The 20,052-nt window shown below is 41.1% G+C and overlaps 1 protein-coding gene across 3 annotated transcripts in view; it reads left to right on the forward strand.

Annotated features, from left to right (window-relative positions):
- Rundc3b (RUN domain containing 3B) overlaps positions 1 to 19,306 on the forward strand; it is a 155,130-nt gene extending 135,824 nt beyond the window's left edge. The window contains exons 9-11 of one of the 3 annotated variants that reach the window (XM_050139865.1): positions 1,175 to 1,321; positions 13,370 to 13,491; positions 16,875 to 19,306. In XM_050139865.1, the coding sequence (XP_049995822.1) occupies positions 1,175 to 1,321; positions 13,370 to 13,491; positions 16,875 to 17,020 (415 nt within the window). In that variant the 3' untranslated portion in view covers positions 17,021 to 19,306. The remainder of the gene's footprint in view (positions 1 to 1,174; positions 1,322 to 13,369; positions 13,492 to 16,874) is intronic. The other 2 variants (XM_050139866.1, XM_050139867.1) reach the window with 2 other exon arrangements.
- Positions 19,307 to 20,052: the final 746 nt, after the last annotated feature.

Here is a 20,052-nt window from a genome sequence, read left to right on the forward strand (position 1 = left end):
GTGGTTATTGTGTAGACCCTGCTGGCAGTTAATCTTTAGTGCAGGACTCTGCCACCAGCCAAGCACCGCCCCCTCTCTAGACTCCAGAACAGGACTGTGAGTTGTGGAGGTTAGTAGAAGGCATCCATCACCTCCTGCTCCTGATTGATGACTCGGAATCTCAGTACACAAAAATGATAGGCTCCTGTTTGGGAATGCATGCAGCCAAGATGTTCTATAAGAATTTTAGAGATACAGTAAGACCTTTGCTTTTAAATTCTCTTTAATCAGTTCCAATGTTGAATTAGTCTCATGACAATAGTCAATTGATTTGTGTTAATTGAAATTTTGCCAAACTCCAACTCTTTTTCAAGTTGTTCCAGTCAAGTAACAATTCCATAACAAGTTAAAATAAAAAAAGGCATGGTGAAACATTGCCAGTTGATTATAGCAAGTGTTACAGATTAATATTGATTTCATTACTTTCATGAAACTGTTAGTAGTCATTTCTGTCAAAAAATATTATGGGTCTGCAGAGATGGCTGGGCAGTTAGGAGCAGCACTTGCTGCCCATGCAGAGGACCCGAGTTTAGCTCCCACCGTCCTCATCAGACAGCTCCAGGGAATCAGAAGGCTCTTCTGGCCTCAAAAGGCACTGTATTCGTGTGTACATACCACATGCAGGCACACACATACAGACACCGTTAAAAATTTAAAAATTAAAAGGGAAAATAAGTAAAGGATTACTTTTAAATAAAATTCTCCTAAATATATTGCATGAGTTTTTAATAGTCCTATTTTTAATCGATTTAACTGATCTTTTTAGTTGAATTAAATTGCTTTCAGTTATTACTCTGAGTTATTAAGCCAGGAGATCTTTAGACATGGAATCTGTATTTTAGCTAGCTTCTGATAGTCTATGTCTAGAATACCGTTGCTTTGGATTTAGGTTTAAAGTGCTGATGGACCCTTTAATTATTAGCAGCACCTCACTTTAACTTAACCAGCACAGAAAGTCTGAAAAGCATGTGCTTCAGGAGATGAAACAGTCCGAGGCTCAGGCAGCCTTGCTGTTTCTGCTCAGTCTATACACATACCATTTGTAAGTGATTACTCAGGGGCCAGTTAGGTTCCCTGCCATTGAGGGAATAAAAGAGAATAAAGACAAAAGCACTCACCATCTTAATATTCACAGGACTGTGCTAAAGAATAATGATTTAAGATCAAGACAAGAGTTAACTGCCCACCTCACCAACCAGTGGCCTTCCCCAGGAGCTCTGGATGTCAATGCTGTTGCCTTGGATACGTTGCTTTACCGAAAACACAATAAACAGTGGTATGAGTAAGTGTAATATTTTTTTCCAACTAATTACATATTTAGTTGTACCAAAACATGTGGCTATCCACTTTGGCATCTCGGTTATTTTTCTGAACTTATTAGCACAGATAGCCTTTGATGAGGCTCCCTTAAGACGCAGGCAGATGTCTGAACATTTGAAACCAAGGCGCCCTGGGGAAGCAGAATATCCGAAGAATTCCTAGGTAATGGTGTCGGACCAGAAGCTCTTCCTTCTGTTGTATTTCCAGTCAGTCTTTTGTTGTATCTGTGGATTTGTTTTCATGGTGCATTTATTTTTAAATTCTAGCTTTAGGATGTAGTAGGCTGGAATTAATTTTCCAGATTGTTAAAAATAGTCCATCTCCTAAAAGTATAAAGTTACAGCTCTCAGTAGGTCTGAATTTTGCTAATTTTAATCCATCTAATTTTTAGAAGCTATCATACAATCACTCTACCTCTGGGCTGAAATTTCTTTGTCCTAATCAGCCTTTTCTTTGGTCAGGATGTGTCAGTATTGAATGAACTGCAAAAATCTCAGATAATCTACATTTTGAAAAATGAAGCACTATTAGCATCTTTTGGGTTTACCACTTTTCTATCTTGGTCATTTGTTTCTACTATATTTCTTCTTCATTTAAGCTTCTAACTTGTCTCCCTAACCTTCCCTCCCAGCCCCTTTTATTTTTTATCTCTTTCCCACCTATTTCTCCCTTTTGCTCTTTTTCTTTCTCCCTCCTCCTCTCCCTTCTTCTTCCCCCCTCTCTTCATCTGCCTTCTGTGGAGCCCTGAGCTGAGAAGTCACTGGCCCCACGCATCCTCACTTCTGCTTCTTAGGATGCCCTGCGAGCTAGTGAGTCACCTTGGTTTCTGTTTGTCTGTGCATCTGTCTAGCACTCATCTAGATTTTCTGAATCTTGCCTAGTTACTCAAACAGACATGTTTTAGCAGAAGCATGACTTCCACCTTCTTTGTTCTCATGATGTTGGGTGTTGTTGTATATCAAGGATAGGGTACAAATTAAATTTGACTTTTTGTTAATTAAAAGCAGTACTAGAGACTTGAGCTCTTTCTTGTCTCATTGATTGTTAGAGACAGGTAGAGGTGAATAAACTCTTTGTGGAATAAATCAGAATTCTTTTATCTATTAAATAATTTCTTAGTATGACTCAAGATATTGGCTGTGGGCATAGAGTTCCTTTATATACTTACATAAAAGTTTACAGTAGCCTGGCGTGGTGACACTTGCTTTTAATTCCAGCACTTGGGAGGCAGAGACAGGCAGATTTCTGTGACTTCAAGACCAGCCTGGTCTACAGAGCTAGTTCCAGGACATCCATGGCTATAGAGAGAAATTCTGTCTCAAACAAAGCAAAACAAAACAAGAAACTTTACAGAGCTATAGCTTATGCTGAGTATAACTTTACCTTTCTGTGTCATAATGAATTAATAAAAACAATATTTGCATTTCAAATTTATGATTAAAAGCATGCTTTATAGAAATATGTATTATACTTACTTTATATGTGATGTGAGAAGCTCTTAAATTTACAGAGATGAGCTGGAGGCATGCTCTGTTGATAGACCACTTGTGGAAGCGCAAGGACCTGAGTTTGGATCTTCCTCACCCATGTAAAGGACAGTCCGGTTACGTATCTATAATCCTAACACTAGGGAGGGAGAGAACCAACTGGCCAGCTGGTTTTATCTAATCCAAGAACTCCATGTTCAGTAAGAGACCCTGACTGAAAATTATGCATGTGAACAGTAGTGCACCCACAGATGGATATATACATATCTATGTATCATACACATGTGCTCACTATTGTGACAGGACAGTGGGCAGAGCTCAGTCATTACAGTGTAGAATATGCAAGCGTGAGGATCTCTGTTTGATCCCTAGTTCCCATGGGAAAAGCTGAATATGGTTAGCCATACTTAGTCTGGGGAGGCAGAGTCCGGTGGATCCCTGGAGCTCACTGCCCAGGCAGCCCAGCATAGCTGGAAAGCCTTAGGTCTGTTTTCAGAAAACAAGGTGGACAGCTCCTGTGGAATAGTATCTAACCAACCTTGTGTGTATAGGTGTGGTACTGACACCGACACACATAAACATGAACACATATGTTGGGATTGCATTAAATCTGCTAAATTAAGACTTTCTTTATAATATCTACATTATTGTGAAAAGATAAAATATTTTCAACACAATGTGTGTGCTTTTATCTAGTCACATGATACCTATTGTAGTCAATAAAGAACCCAAAGTGGGCCTGGCATAGCCGTGAACCCATACATACACATGCAATAGTAGTAATAAGTGAAAGTTTAAAATGAAGAACCACAGTGGCATGTTTATTACTAGTTTACATCTGCATGTGTAATGATGACTTACTTACAAAGCAATATTGCAGCAGTCCAAGGGATTGCAGTTTTGAAACAAAGGCAGGAGGCCAGCCTGTCTATTCATCAAGAATTTAGACTTTGTGCTTCTTGACTCACAACATCAACTGAGGATGCAAAGTACCCTTTTCTAGTATTATCCCATTAACTTGACTTGCCCTCATTATGTTCTTACTGTTTTTAGATGACCCTGCTATCTAGTGTCAGGTGCGACATAGTACAGAGGAGTCAAGACCTGGAGTTCAAACGCAGTGATTGTCAATAGCCACTCCTCATTGATTACTTTGTGATACTGAATGGTGCTTCCTTTCCTTAACTTTCTCTTCCTGTACATATAATACATAATCCCTATCTAACAATCAAGTGCATTGACTGTCACTTAATAACTTCTCAGCCAGTATCAATAGATGACATGATCTTTTCTTCATTAATCTTCCATGCTGAGGAGCGCACACCTATCTCACATCCGAAGATCTGCTTTCTGAATCTTATAGAAAATTGGTTTTATCCATAATAGCTCTGAATATGTAATCCCAGTTACTTCACTTTTAGAGGTTAAAGTATGGATTTTCAGGATAGGGAACTTTCTCTAAATCGTGTTTGAGATTAAGTAGACCTTTCCATCTTTGATGAGAACCTACAAATTATGGAGGGAATGGCTGGTTCTCTTTAACAGGCATTGTCAGCTCTCTTGATAGCTGGCCCTACAGTTCAGTAGTTTTGGTGTTAAGTTTCTCCTGCAAAGGATGTACATGCCTGGGAGAGTATTCTACCAACTAGCGTAAGTTGTATTCAATAAGAAGGTTTCAGAAGCAAGCTTGGGACAAGTTGGGGCTTAAACAGCAAATTTGTGAATTAGGCAGCACTAGGACCAAGTTCAGAGAACACCCACCCCACAGCAGAAGCAGTGGCTTTCATAAAGCGAGCAGAAAACACAGTAGAAATATGATCTGAGTGGTTCTGGCTACACATGAACCTCCCTTGAATGCAGAGGGAAGAGGGATTGGTCTCGTTTGGGGGTCATATGACGAGGGGCCCTCTGGGGTTGGCTGACACTTGGCTTGTTGTTACTAAATAGTATAGGCCTGAGTTAGGTTTCAGTTTGATTATGAAACTGGCTATTACAATTTGTAGAAACCAAAAGAAAACGGTGGTACTGTTTGTGTGCATTGTGAGCATGTGTGTCTGTGTGAGGGTGCCAGATTCCCAGTAACTGGAGTTACAGCTGTGAGATGCCATGTGGAGGCTGGGAATTGAACCTGGGTCCTCTGAAAGAGCAGTCAGTACTCTTAACTGCTGAGCCTTCTCTCCAGCCCAACAATTTTTTTATTTATTTTATTCTATTTTTGGTTTTTCGAGACAGAGTTTCTCTGTAGCTTTGGAGCCTGTCCTGGAACTAGCTCTTGTAGACCAGGCTGGCCTCGAACTCACAAAGATCCGCCTGCCTCTGCCTCCCAAGAGCTGGGATTAAAGGCGTGTGCCACCACTGCCCCAGCCCAACAATTTTATTATTTAAATATATCCCTACAAAAAGCAAGAACTAGAAATAACTTCTATGTGTCCATGTACATATGCATGCCTGTGAATATCCCGCACATAATTTTTTCTTCATTCTTCTCTCATACAGTATATCCCAACCACAGCCTTCCCTTCCTCCACACCTCCACTCTCCCAGATTCACTCATTGCTCCTCTGTTTCCCATTAGAATAAAGCAGGCTACCCAGGGACATCAAGTGAGCACGGCATAATACGATGCAGTAAGACTAAACACATAACCTCATTATTAAGGATGGACAAAGCAACCCAGTATGAGGAAAAGGGTCCCAAAGGCAGGCAAAAGAGTCAGAGATATCTCTCCCCCACTGTTAGGAGTCCCACAAAACCCCAATATAAACTGGGTGGTAGTGGTGCATATCCAGCACTTGGGAAGCAGAAGCAGGTGATCTCTGTGAGCTCAATGCCAGTGTGATCTACAGAGTGAGCTCCAGAATAGCCAGTACAACACAGAGAACTCTTACCTCAAAAAAAAAAAAAAAAAAAACTAAACAAGCACAACATATACAACGGACCTAGCATAGACCCATGCAGACTCTGTGATTGTCACTTCAGTTTGTGGGCCCCTATAAGCCTGCTTAGTTGATTCTGTGGGCCTTATTCTTGTGGTGTCCTCTACCCCTCTGGCTCCTACAGTCTTTCTTCTCTCTCTTCTGCAGGGTTCCCCAAGCTCTGCCTAATGTTTGTCTGTGGGTCTCTGCATCTGTTCCACTTAACTGCTAGAGGAAGCCTCTCTGATGATAATTGGGCTAGGCACCCATCTATGAGTTGTAAGCAGAGACAAAACTTTCATTTCCCAATTGCCCAGACCTGAATAATCACACAGAAACTATATTAATCACAACATTGTTTGATCAATGGCTCAAGCATATTCCTAGCTAGCTCTTACATCTTAAGTTAACCCATTTCTATTAATCTATGTATCATCACAAGGCTGTGGTTTACTGGTAATGATCTGGCATCTTTCTCCTTTGGCAGCTACATGGCTTTTCTTTCAATTGTACCTATTCTCTCTCTGTCTCTGTTCAGATTTCCCTCCTGGCTTTACTCTGCTAAGCCATTGGCCAAAAAAGCTTTATTCATTAACCAGTAAAGGCAACACATATACAGAAGGACATCCCACGTCATACCCCTTTTTCTGTCCAAATAAAAAGAAAGGTTTTAACTTTAACATAGTAAAATTACATATAACAAAACAGTTATCAAGCAAGAATCATAATTGCAATATTTAGTTCATTTATATTTGGCAAATTAAGGAAAATATTCTATCTGTCTTCCACTCCATTAAAGAACCCGGAAGGAGATAGTACCTAAAAAAAAAAAAAAAACAGGAAGTGCATTATAAGCAACTTCTAAAGTTCTAGAAGTGACAGAGACATCTCGCTGCCTGGACAGTCACGCAAAGTTCTTTTGTAATGGGGCATCCATCTTCAACCTATAGACTTATAATATCTGACAGACTTTTCAGTGAAGCAGGAAACTTGAAAATCTGTTCTGCCTTGTACTGACAAAGTTCATGAGTTGCTTTCTTTTGTGTCCTGCAGAATTTCTGGCAGTTTCTTTTTTGAAACAAGAATGCTGAAGGACCATTCCATCTTGTAGGTCCTGCATGTCCAGACCCTCCCTGTGTATTTTCCATCTTTTTATGGCCCATGATGATTTTTTGTTTTTCTTTTTTCTTTAAGAACCTCAGCTTAATATCCTTAAATTATTTTTTATCTATACTCTGTCTAAATTTTATCCTCTCTGTCTGAAGCCCATGCACCTTTATTAAACTTACTGTGGCCCGTTAGAGGCCTTTTTTGTCTGAATCTGTCTTTACTGTGAATCTGTAATCCTTTTCTGAGCAGGAACACTTTTTAAAAATGCTAAGCAGGTGTGGCTAGGTCTAATACTGCAGCTTTGCCTGTTAGCTGTCCTGTGCAACATGGCAGAGGTATGTTTACCACTTTTGCAAGCCATGCTCACCACTCCAGCTCCAGGGACTCAGTGGGGTATATGTTGCTATTAAGCAACTAGTAGCATTTTAATCACAGACCCCATTTAAGTGCTCCATAGCAGGACCTCCTGAAGGAGCCAAAGCCATTTGTGCCACCAACATAAACCAGGAAGCTCTCTCTTAAAGAAGTTGTTGCTCAACCATGCAACTGTCAACCACATTCAGAGGGACTAGTTTGGTCCTATGCTTGTTCCTTCCCAGTGTGACTGGAGTTGGTGAGCTCCCATTAGCTCAGACTGTTTCAGTGGGTGTACCCATCATGGTCTTGACCTCTTGGCTCACATTCTCATTTCTCCTACTATTCAATTGGATTTCTGGAGCTCGGTCCAGTGCTCCAATTCGGGTCTCTGCCTCTGTTTCCATCAGCTGCTGGATGAAGGTTCTATGGTGATATTTACAATATTCATCAGTCTGACTACAGGGCAAGTCAAGATCAAGCCCCCTCTCCTCTATTGTTTAGGGTCTTAGTTGGGGTCATCCTTGTGAATTCCTGGGAATTTCTCTAGAGCCAGGTTTCTTGCTAACCCTATAATGGCTCCCTCAATCAAGAGATCTCTTTCCTTGCTCTCATCTCTGTCCTCCCTCCGTCTTGACTATCCCATTCCTTCAAGTTCTCCTCCCTTTTCCCTTCTCCCCTCCTCTTCCCCTTCCACCCCCGTACTCCCAGACTTGGGGGCCACTGAAAGTGGCACCAGGATTTATCCCTACTGCATGTACTGGCTTTTGGGGAACCTATTCTCTTTGGATGATGCCTTGCTCAGCCCATATATAGTAGGGAGAGCCTTGGACCTTCCCAAAGCAACGTGCCTTACCCTCTCTGAGGATTGGATGGAGGTGGAATGGGAGAGTATGTGGAGGGAATGGGAAGAGGGGAGGGAGTTGGAACTTGGATTGGTATGTATGATGAAAAAAGATAGTTTGCTTTCTTTAAAGAAAAAAATTAAAAAGTAGTCATGCCTCTGCTCACTGCCAGAAAACAGAGCCTATCTGAAAAACTGCAGCTACCAAGAAGCTACAATTGACTCCTATTTTTATGGGTCTAGAAGTGTTTTGTTAAGGCTTTTTTAGGCTTTATATGGATGTGCATTGCCCCATGTGGGGTGCTGTTATGTAAGTGGAGTCTGTGCTTTTGTATCCCAGCCTCCCAGGCCTGAATAATCACACAGAAACTATATTAATTACAACACTGCTTGGACAATGGCTCAGACAAATTCCTAGCTAGCTCTTTGATCTTAAATTAACCCATTTCTACAAATCTATGTATTGTCACAAGGCTGTAGCTTACTGGTAATATTCTGGCATCTTTCTCCTTCAGCAGCTACATGGCATCTTCTTTAACTCTGCCTATTCTCTCTATCTCTGTTTAGATATTTTTCCATCTGGTTTTACTCTGCTAAGCCATTGGCCAAAACAGCTTTATTCATTAACCAATAAAAAGCAACATGTAATATACAAAAGGACATCCCATATCATCGAGTATAGCATAATATCATTAGGAATCAATTTATTGACTCCCCATCCTCCACCCCACACCTCTTTGGCCAGTCATGTTTGGTTCTACCCTAGATCTCAAGGCCATCCAGCTTCTGGTTCCTGGCCATCTACACAGTGTGGGGCATGAGCTTCCTCTCCTGGTGTGGGCCTCAAGGTAGACCGGTCTAACAAGCTCTGAACCACCATTGCCCCAGCACATGCTGCAGCCACGACAGAGGGTTGAAGGTTTTCCCAGTCCCACCACTGGAACTCTTGCCTGGTGGCAATAGATGTCTGGTCAGGCTCCGTACCCACATTACTAGGGTCATGCTCTTAGATTTCAGGGAGTTTCACTGTACTAAGTTTCCATATCTTCCCCCATATGCCCTGAAATTCCAGTCCCCCCCCCCCCTNCTCTCTCTCTCTCTCTCTCTCTCTCTCTCTCTCTCTCTCTGTACTCTCTACCTCTCTCCCTCTCTCCTCCACCTCATTCCTCTTGTTCTTGTCTTCAGCTGCCTCCAGTCCACCCACATAATCTATTCTGTCTCCCTTCTCAGGGAGATCTGTCCATCCCTCCTTGTTACTTAGCGTCTCTGGGTCTGTGGATTGTAGCAATTGTGCTCGTGATTTCTCTTCTCCCTGTGGATAATACTTCCCTCTGCATTACACAGTGTGCTGCTCCCTGACTACCACATAACACAGATTACTGACTTTAGAACATCCATTGAGAAGATTTATAATATAAAAGGTATACCAATTGTTTCTAATCATTGACTGAGAGATTATCCATGACATATGACGCCATTCTTTTGTTTTGTTTTGGTTTTTTTTAAGACAGGGTTTCTTTGTGTAGTCCTGGCTATCCTGGAACTTGCTCCATAGACCAGGCTTGCCTCAAACTCACAGAGATCCTCCTGTCCTCCTACTGAGTGCTGGGATTAAAGATGTGTGCCATCCTTGCCCGACATGACTCCATTCTTACCAATTTAAATTATATTTAGTGACATAGTAACATGTATGAAACTACAAGTTCTTGTGTTACAGAAGGTGTGCTTCTTGCTGCCTTGGATTCTCGTTTTTATGACCTTAAACTACTTACATTTTAAAAATTTTGTGCTGAGAAACAGCAGTATGTATCAGTTTGTGTGTCTCTCTGGATACATTTAAATCTCATGATGTTAATGAATCTAGAATATTCAGGACTTAACTCTGGCCTTTCAATGGCAGAACTTCCATAGATGGTTTACTACAAACCTACAAATGTTTACGAGAATGAGTCTTTTTAGAAATTGGGTAAGAACATATAATCTAAACATCATTCATCATCTGAAGCTGAGGTCTCCTTCCTGCTGGTGGGTTTACACTTGTCCTCAGTAGGGAGGTAGAGTGTACAGTAAGGTACTGCTATTCATGTCTTGTGAATAAAGGTTTAATTTCGGGGTGGAAGTATTTGTTGTTGTTTAAAGCATCATTGTTTCCAAATTCTGTTTCTATATTCATCTGCCTTGATTAAGTAGCAACTATAAACTCAAGGATTGGCACTAACTGGGAAAAACTAAAGGAGTTTCAGCATCGGTCCCTCTGACTTCAGCTTCAGGGGAAGCTCATCTGACATTGTTATAATGGCATCTTTCACAGTTCCCTTCCTCCAGCAAGCAGCAGACCTGTAGACTGTTGTAAACAGTGCTGGCAACTCTGTTATGGTATTCAGTACATTCTTGCCTTTTGTTTTGAAATGTTTCTGCACATAAGTTTTAAATTAAAAATATTAACACATTTCTTAGCATGAAAATAGTGTCAGAAACTCATCTTAAGCCACCAGTCTAAAAGCAAGAATTCTGCATGTTAAACATAGAAAATAATTTGTAAAGAAATGTTTAAAATTACTTATTAGAAGGCAATGTCTGGGCCAAGAAAATGGCTTAGTGGATAAGAGTGCTTGGTCTGTGAGCATGAGGGCCTGGGTTCAAATCCCCAGCACCCATGTGGAAGAGCTGGACATGGCTGCTTGTAGCAGAGACGGGAGGGGCAGCTCACCAAAAAAAAGACACAGAGACTTATATTAGTTATGAAAGTGCAGTTGATAGCCTAGACTTGTTTCTAACTAACTCATAACTAATTAGTCCCTGTCTATTCATTCATTTTTTATCTCATGGCTTTATTACCTTATCGTCATATTGCCCATCCTGGTTTCTCTGTGTCTCCTGGCATCTCCTACCCTTCTTCCCAGCGTCTCTGTGCCTGGAAATCCTGCCTAACTATCGACCATTCAACTTTTTATCAAACCAATCACAGTGACATATCTTCACACAGTGTAGAAGAATATTCTCTAACAACTGCTCATCTCTGGAACCCCAAGCATAGGGTGAGGCTGGGTCTCAAGAGTGAGCTTCGCTGAAACAGCCAGCCTGCATGTCAGGGAGCAGCCTCACCTCAAGTAATGTGGAGAACAATAGAAGAACACAGTTGAAGGCCTGCTCTGGTGTGTGCACGTGTACAGGTGTAGGCATACATACACACATCAAAAATGGACCCCCACATTCTTACCCTCCTCTATAACTAACAAAATACGACTTTAATGAAAGCCAGCTGAAAATTTACTGGGACAGAATAATTAAATACAGTTCTCAGTAAATGAAACTGCTCTCTGAGAAGACCTTCTAATGGCATAGGATGGCAGGCCCTTCTATGATGCCAGGGTGGAGGTGGAGGAGTTAGAGGAACAGTTAGCTGCCAGGCCAAATGGTCAGTTTACTCTTTGTGAGACCTTGTTCCTTTCAACAAAACAGAGATAGTAATAAGCTAAATCCTAAGGTACTGCTCAGTACTAAACAAAATTTTATATGTGTGCATATGCTCATATGTGTAGCATCATATACATTTAATTTAAACGTATAGCCCTGTATTTTAACATGTACCAAGTGCTTTATAAATATTGGGTGTCACTTTGTTGTGTAATAAGTAGCTTATAAATGCATTATCTTCTCTGTCAGAGGTTTCCCGATTTAAAATTATAATTAAGGACTTTTGTACACAAAACATTTGAGAAGTCATCTTACTACAAATTGAGAACACTGTTCTGTAAGTTAGTAAAGCCATTCTGCCATCTCATTCTTCCCTTTTGAGAGAGAAAGAAAAAAAATGGATTCCTCATAAATGTATTCCATCACTATGGCAGCCTATAAAGTTTTATCTTAATAAGATTGATGGGAAATAAATACAAAACCAATTTATAGTATTATTTTTAGTAGATTTATTGGTTGTTATTATTAATGTCACTTGTGTTCAAGTTATTATTAACATACAATCTACTTTTAGTAAAGGAATACTTTTCGTTTTCCTCATTTAGTTAAGAGCCCTAACTAGCATAAGATAATATCTGGATGTAAAGCATTCCAAACGTTTTTCCTTGAGACAGGGTCTCGCTGTGTTGTTCTGGGTGGCCTGGAAACTGCTGTATAGACTAGGGTGGCCTTGAACACACAGAGATCCATTTGTTCTGCCTCCCAAGTGCTCAGATTAAAGGTGTGTGCCACCATACCCAGTTTTCAAAAACACCTTTAGTATATGTACCTTTGTGAACTCTGTGGCCACGTCTGTATATGACAACTATAAAAAGAGGTCATTTGATTCATATGTGCTTTCCTGTAAATATTATAATAAAATGTTTATTTGTGGATTTTACATAGGATCTGACTATTGTATGAAAGACATTCAGCTTGAAAAACCTTTTCTTAGTCCACTTGTATTGGTAAACAGTGATCAATTCTGATTTTACATGGGCTACAAAGGACACCAAACCTGATTTTATCTTTATTGGCCTTATACTGAAAACTAAATTTGAGGAAAGGCTAATAATAATCATTCACTAACTTTTTATTTCTAACTGAAATATGCTCTGATATAATTAATTTCTAAGTAATTAGCCTAATACAAGAGGGTCTTAAAACCTCTTGCTTTATGATGAGAGGAGATTAACCGTCTTGATGGTATATTAATACATAGCTATTTATTAGTCAGCCTTTTTAACTTTTAAATTGAAGGAGTGTACAATAACTATTTTTGTTGCAGAACAGCTGTTTGAAGGCACTGAAGAATCCTAAAGCACTTGAAATGATAGGTCATTATTAAATTATGCTATTTGTTTCTTTTGCTTGTTGCTTGTTTTTTGTTTTTGAGACAGCATTTCTGCGGCTGCCCTGGAACTCACTCTGTAGACCAGGCAAGCCTTGAACCCAGATTCATCTACCTCTTCCTTCCAAGTGCTGGGATTAAAGACGTGTGCCACCACTGCCTGGTCCCATTTGTTTCTTTATTGGTAGCATTACTTAGATTAGAAGTTCCTATTTTAATTGTCTGGATAATAGATAATTAATTTGATAATGTTAATTTGCTTGGGAAATGATTATTCTTTTCTGTTTTTCAATGAACAACATAGATAAGCTTCCAAAGTAGATAGGGAGAGAAGTATAATGGAAATCACAGAATCCATGATGAAGGCAGAGTTTAGGGAAGATGTTGTGAGGAAATGAGTTACGACTTTAAGACATGACACCGTTGAGGATGGTCATAAGGTCTGCTCTGTAGTGAGAAGAAATTGTAATAGTTTTTTTATCCTTATTTTCAGTAAGAGTTACCAAAGCCTTGACCAGCTATCAGCAGAAGTTAGCCTTTCCCAGGCCTCGCTGGATCCCAGCCACTCACAAGACGGAGATGGGAAACAGGACTCACTGAATTTCGTCGGTGAAGGTAAGTGTGCTGGCTAGTTTTAAGTCAACCTGATACAAGCTAGAGTCATTTGAGTTTTAACTCAACTTGACCCAAGCTAAAGTCATTTGAGAGGAAAGAATTGCAATTAAGAAAATGCCTCCATAAACTTAAGGTGTAGGCAAGCCCGAAGGGCATTTTCTTAACTGGTGATTGATGCAGGAGGGCCCAACCCATGGAAGGTGGTGTCATACCTAGGCTGCTGGTCCTGGGTTCTGTAAGGTGGGCTGAACAAGCCATGGGGAGGCAAGCCAGTAAGCAGCAACCCTCCCTGGCCTCTGCGTCAGCTCCTGCCTCCAGGATCCTGCCCTGTTTGAGTTCCTGCCCAGACTTCCTTCAGTGAGGAACTAGGATGTGGAAGTGTAAGCCAAACAAATCCTTTCCTCCCAACTTGCCTCTGGTCATGGTGTTTCATACTGCAATAGTCGCCCTAACTAAGACAGGAAGGAAATGACTTTGGTATTTGTGAGTAGATTAACATATCTGGTCTCTGAGAACAAAGTGTTCTTCTGGCCCACACCAGCCTTTAAACTTGGAATCTTTTTGACTCTGCCTTCGGTGTCTGGGATTTACAAATGTCTCAAACATGCATATATGCAAATCATTAAATATAATTAAAATGTATTTATTCTTCATTAATTGTGCTCACTGACAATTTCATACATGTTTTAATACATTTTGGTTTGTCCCTTCAGCCTCTCATTTCCCTCTTGTACCTGCAGGCCCCTCCTCTTCCTGACAAATATTTTTTTCGTATTCATTACTGTTGTTTTGTGTCTCATGGAGTTTAAGTAGGGCTGTCTGTGTGACCCCGTGGGTATAACTCTCCATCAGAGCCCTGTGTGCTTACCAGGCTCTATACATTGGAAGCTAGGGCCCCTGCTCTTCTCCCTGAATCCATTATGTCGCCAGAGATCAGCAGTAAGTGGTAGGGCCCTGTGAGCTTCTGCCTTTCCATGGCTGACTGCGCGGGTCCCACCTTGTGTGGACACATTTGCTCAGGGTCGCTCACAGGGTTGCTGTGACCCTGTTGTGACTAGAAGTTGGCATTTCACAGGCCTGCTCAGTACCTTCTGATTCTTACATACTGTCTGCTCCCCCTTCTTGACCTTACGTGGTACAAATCTCTTAATCAGGGCTGAGCCCTTAATTGTTTTTTTATTCTCAACGTCTTGCACAGCCATGGATCTCTGCATTACTTCCATTCACCACGGGGAGAGTTGCTGTCATTAAGCCTGAGAATAGCCTTTGTTTAGTCTGTCCTGAGTAGGCCACCAAGAAAAAAATTGCTTTTTGTTTTTTGAGACAGAGTTTCTCTGTGTAACAGCTCTGGCTGTCCTGGGACTGGCTTTGTAGATCAGGCTGGCCTCAACCTCATAAAGATCTGCCTACCTCTACCTCTACCTCCTAAGGATGGAATTGAAGGCCTGCACCACCACTGCCTGGCTTATCTTAAAAAAAAAAAATTAACTGTATTTCATTATTTAGTTAAATTTACTTCTAAGTATTCCATTCCTTTGGATTATGTAGAAGGAGCTGCGGGCTGCGTTCCTGCCACCCGGCTCCCAGCCGCCTGGCTAGCTTATGCCCCGAAATAACAACACACAAATTGTATTCTTTTAAACACTGCTTGGCCCATTACCTCTAGCCCTTACTGGCTAATTCTCACATCCCGATCAACCCATCTCTAATAACTGTAGCACCAGTCTTACCGGGAAAGATTCAGCATATCTGACCTGGCGGCTGGCTCCATCGCGGCTGCCCTGGAGAGGAACGGGCATGGCGTCTGCCTCACTTCCTCCCAGCATTCTGTTCTGTTTGCTCCACCCACCTATGTTCTAACCTATCAGGCCAAGCAGTTTCTTTATTAGCCAATGACCTTCCTCCATCAGGATTATATTATAAATCAAATCACTTTTCTCAATTTCTTTTTTTCAGACTTTTTAATTGCTTCTTTTAGATTTTAAGCATACAATTTTTTTTTAAATTGCCCTTTCCCCCTGTCTACCTTTAAAAAATAAGAAAAGTGACTTTGGTTGTGCATAGTATTCTCAGAATATTTTATTTTATTCGTCCATTTATGTATTATTGTGTATGTATGTACATGTGTGGTTAGTTAGTTAGTTTTTCAAGATAGGGTTTCTCTGTGTAATCCTAGCTGTCCTGGAACTCAGGCTGACCCCAAACTCACAGAGTTCTGCCTTCCGAGTGGGATTAAAGGCGTGGACTACCACCACCCGGCTTTTGGTTTATTTTTAAGACAGGATTTCATATGTCTCAGGCTGCTGAGAACCTTCCATGTCACTCAGGCTAGGGATGAATGCTTAATGTAAAACTTCTTCATGTTTAACTTTTCATTGGGGATGTTTAATGGAAAGTGAGAACTAACTCCTGAAAGTTGTCTTTTCACACACTCTTTGGCACATATACATAAGAAATTTAAATATATTATATATTTTTATAGTTATACATAAAGTACATTTATTTAAATATTTATAATTGAAATTTACATGTAATACATAATATAATATACGGTTTAATTTATATATATCATAAAATTATATAATTAAAACATATGTGTGTATATATAATTAAAAACTCAGCCCCCAATGCATATAAAGTGAGCATTGTCTGATCAGGATAGTTTGGTTCTAATGCCCTTCCCCCCCCCCCCCCCCCCCCCCCCCCCCCCCCCCCCCCCCCCCCCCCCCCCCCCCCCCCCCCCCCCCCCCCCCGAGACACGGTTTCTCTGTGTAGTCCCAGCTGTTCTGAAACTCACTCTGTAGACCAGGCTGGCCTTGAACTCACAGAGATCTGCCTGCCTCTGCCTCCGGAGTGCTGGGATTAAAGGCATGTGCTACACGCTCCCGGCTGTGCCCTTCTTAATGTTTATATGGCCTTCCCAAATCTCTCTAGCTTGGCCACAGTTAGTGTTATTTAGCTGAGTAGTCTTCTTCCTTTACTGGATGACTGAGTGTGAATATATTGTCAGAAACAGAGGGGAGAGGCATGTGAGGTAGAGGATCTGTGAGTTTGCGGCCAGCCTGCTCCACATAGTGAGATCCGGGACAGCCAGGGTGGCCTAAAGAGATCTGTCTCAGGAAGTAAGTAAACAAAAGACGAGTGTTCCATGTTTGCTGTAGAATGCATCATCTGGAACATCTATACCAAGAAGTCTTAAGAGAAGCGCAAGTACGCTAATGCTTTTAAAGGTGAAATTAAAACTGCAGAAAGGTGAAGTAGTTTTAGCCACGTGGATACGTCTTCACGCCCTCAAAAGCTGTGAGAGTTTTCATGGTTTTATGATCTCGCTGTGTGATTAATGGAGGCTGTTACATTTATGTGATTTTTGTCTTAACTTCCAGGTAAAGAAGATACCCCCTCATTGCTTGGTCTCTGTGGGTCACTAACATCCGTGGCGAGCTACAAGTCCCTAACGAGCCTAAAATCCAATGACTGCCTTGCGAGCCCCGCAGCCGAGATGGCGAGCCCAGGCCTGACTCCATCCTGAAAGACTACACAAAAGCCCAAAGTTTCTGATTGTAAATATTTGGTTTCCATAAGTTTGGCTGCTTGGGGAGATCTTTGAGATTTTATATTATTCTGGTACATGTGTGGCATTCTGATGTTTGGGGTTTCAGCCCAGCCTGTGTAAAGTCTGAGGGAAAAGCATAGTAGACCTGCTGTTTTTCTTTTGAAAATCTTACATGTGTCATTGAAGATGTTTAAAATTGAATAGGCTTTAAAGAAACAAAGATTGTTTGAATCCATTGTAAACTGTACAAAGGTATTACTCAACTGATTTTTATAAATTTGTTTAAATGCTTCTTGGTGTGCAGAAGTTGAGCTCGGGTTTTATTCGAGACTTAAAATGAGTGTTTTCTTTCACTTCTTTATTTGGTGGTTAAATTTGCACAGAAGAAAACTAATTGTTCCAATGTCCCCGTGATACGTCTGTACCGGAGGAGGCGCTCAGCCACAGCGGCACAGTGGCCCTTTTAGTGTTTCTTTTATCATTTATCATGTGGTAACAACTTTTAGCATTTCATAAATTTTGTAGATATGTACCTTTTTAGGCATTTGCTGACTTAGGAAAAGCATTTTATATCTAAGAAAACAAATCCATTTCTTAGACTTACTCTCTCAGGATTTTCTTTTGAAATTACCGATTTTTAAATGTGATCAGGTGTGCCTGAGAAGTTGGAAACACTCCAAAATGCAGAACAAATGCTGGAAAGGTGTTGCTTACGTCACAACTTTCGAGTTTAAGGATTAGAGAAGCTTTTAAAGGAAGAGCTCACGCGTGACCAGCATTCCTGACTGTGAGTGTATGTCAGAGCTACACTGCTGTCTGCCCCGTGTGCAACAGTGAATTGTATCGTGGATGGTTCGCACCATTTACCATTATACCACGACCTCATTCTTAAACTGGTCTTAGTGTTTAAAAAGTCTGTACATCTGTGGGAAAAGTTTTGTTTTACAGCCGTGTTTCCAAATCTGCAGTTTTTTGAAACAGCTACACGTGTCCCTAAAAATTCCAGCATACTGAAAATGAATGAAGTATATTTTCTATAGTGCGTGAGATGAGGAAAACAGTGTGCCAAAGAAGTTTTCTATGTTGTTTACAAGAAGTCACAATCCTTACTGGGGACTTCATGTGGCGTTTCTGTTTGTTGATTTTTACATTTAAACCTAGCAGCTGTGACGTGTAGGGAGCGGTTCCTCCTAGAAAGCTGTCTGAGGAGAGCTGAACTCACACAGCCGTTCCTTGTGTCCAAAGCGTAGGGAGTCCTCGGAAATGCTCGGTGCTTAGTCTCCTGTTGCAAAGTAATTAATAGTGCTGTGACCAGTCCTGCAGTGAGGCAGTACTACAGACAGGCATTTCCGGGGCAAAGGAGGCCTGGAAGCTCACGACAGACTTCATATCGGATGTATCAGAATACACCAAGACTTTTCTTCCTAAAGTTGAAGGCTTTACTACTTGTGCAAATGCATACATTCTTTAAAAACGTACACTGCATTAAGACAGGCAGGCTGTAGTGGTGCACTTGGGAGGCAGAGGCAGGCGGGTCTCTAAGAGTTCAAGGCCAGCCCGGCCTACAGAGCTAGGTCCAGGACAACCCGGGCTGTTACACAGAGAAACCCTGTCAAAAAAAAAAATAGTGTCCAAAGATGCTTTTAATTATTGTGAGGGAGAACAAAAGAAGACCACGGGGCCTGAGAACTTTGGGGATCTTAGGCTGGCCATGGGCACACCTCTGCCTTCCTAAGAACTATCTGAATGTTTAATGCTTTATCATCATGACTGCTCTCACCTGACATTTATGATTCTTTCATATATTCAAACCTTGTTAAGATCTTTTCATACATTTTTTTTACAAAGTAGAAGGGAATATAAGATTCCCTAACTGGTACGCTTTCTCAGATTTGTCTGACAGAAACACTAGCTTGTGCAGGTAGCCCAGGTAACCCTGCTGCACGCTGTAGGCTGACACCGAACACCTGAGGATGCCTCAGATCCATCCGCTGCTATGGCATCCAGGTTTCTGCAGTTCACGTCAAGCTAGGGCAGCTTATAAATGTTTGCATGAATAAGCAGCGTGTGTGTCATTCGTTCATTTTCAGAGCCCCGCAAAGAGTGCCGGGTTATGTCTACCCTTCCATGTGTGTTTCAGTGGCGGTCTTCATTTTCAGAACCCTGCGGAGAATGCTGGGTTATGTCTATCTTTCCATGTCTATTTTGTTGCCTTGATGTACGATATTTGCTGCATGTATATTAAAGGTTTTTAATAATACAGTAATGGTCTTGTTCCTTGATGAAAAGAATTACACGTTTCAAGTGTTCACTAACTTCTATTTCAGCAAATATTGTAAACAGTGGGGATTAATTATACCCAAAATATTAACGAATGTGATCTGAAGAAATCCTTTTATTCAAGCCGAATTACTTAAAAAAAATACTCTTTATAGACCACACGACATTTTGAGAATTGTTGACTACATATAGGACAGTGGTCCCATGTACTAAATGGAGTTAAATTCCTATCCCTTAGTGACATCACAACTCCTCTAATTGACAGGAAGTCTGACGTACTCTAAATTTATCAAGCACCAAAGGATAGGGGTTAAAAAGGATAGGGATAAAGTTAAATCAATTAGTGGTTTACACCCAAAAAATTATAGTCATCTCCCTGAAATCACACTGATCATCTTGAGCCGGGCAGTGGTGGCGCACGCCTTTAATCCCAGCACTCAGAAGGCAGAGGCAGGCGGATCTCTGGGAGTTCGAGACATGCCTATGTTAGAGGCTCTGGTCCTCACAACTGTGTGGCACACACCTTATCCACTGAACCATCCTCCCAAGCCCCCACTACTCATCTCTAGCTGGCATATTAGAATGGTAGCCTAAAAACTTGGCCTAAGAGACTGATAAAGATGGAACCAGAGCTTTCGCCCTAAAACTCTGGGCCTCTCAACCACACTGTCGTAGATAATGAGTCTCCTTTGGGGTGGGTGATCTGTTATGTGAGGACCATTGTTTCT

This window comes from Alexandromys fortis, unplaced genomic scaffold, assembly GCF_014885135.2.
Source record: "Alexandromys fortis isolate MF-2015 unplaced genomic scaffold, M_Fortis_MF-2015_v1.1 scaffold_38, whole genome shotgun sequence".
NCBI classification, from domain to species: Eukaryota; Metazoa; Chordata; class Mammalia; order Rodentia; family Cricetidae; genus Alexandromys; species Alexandromys fortis.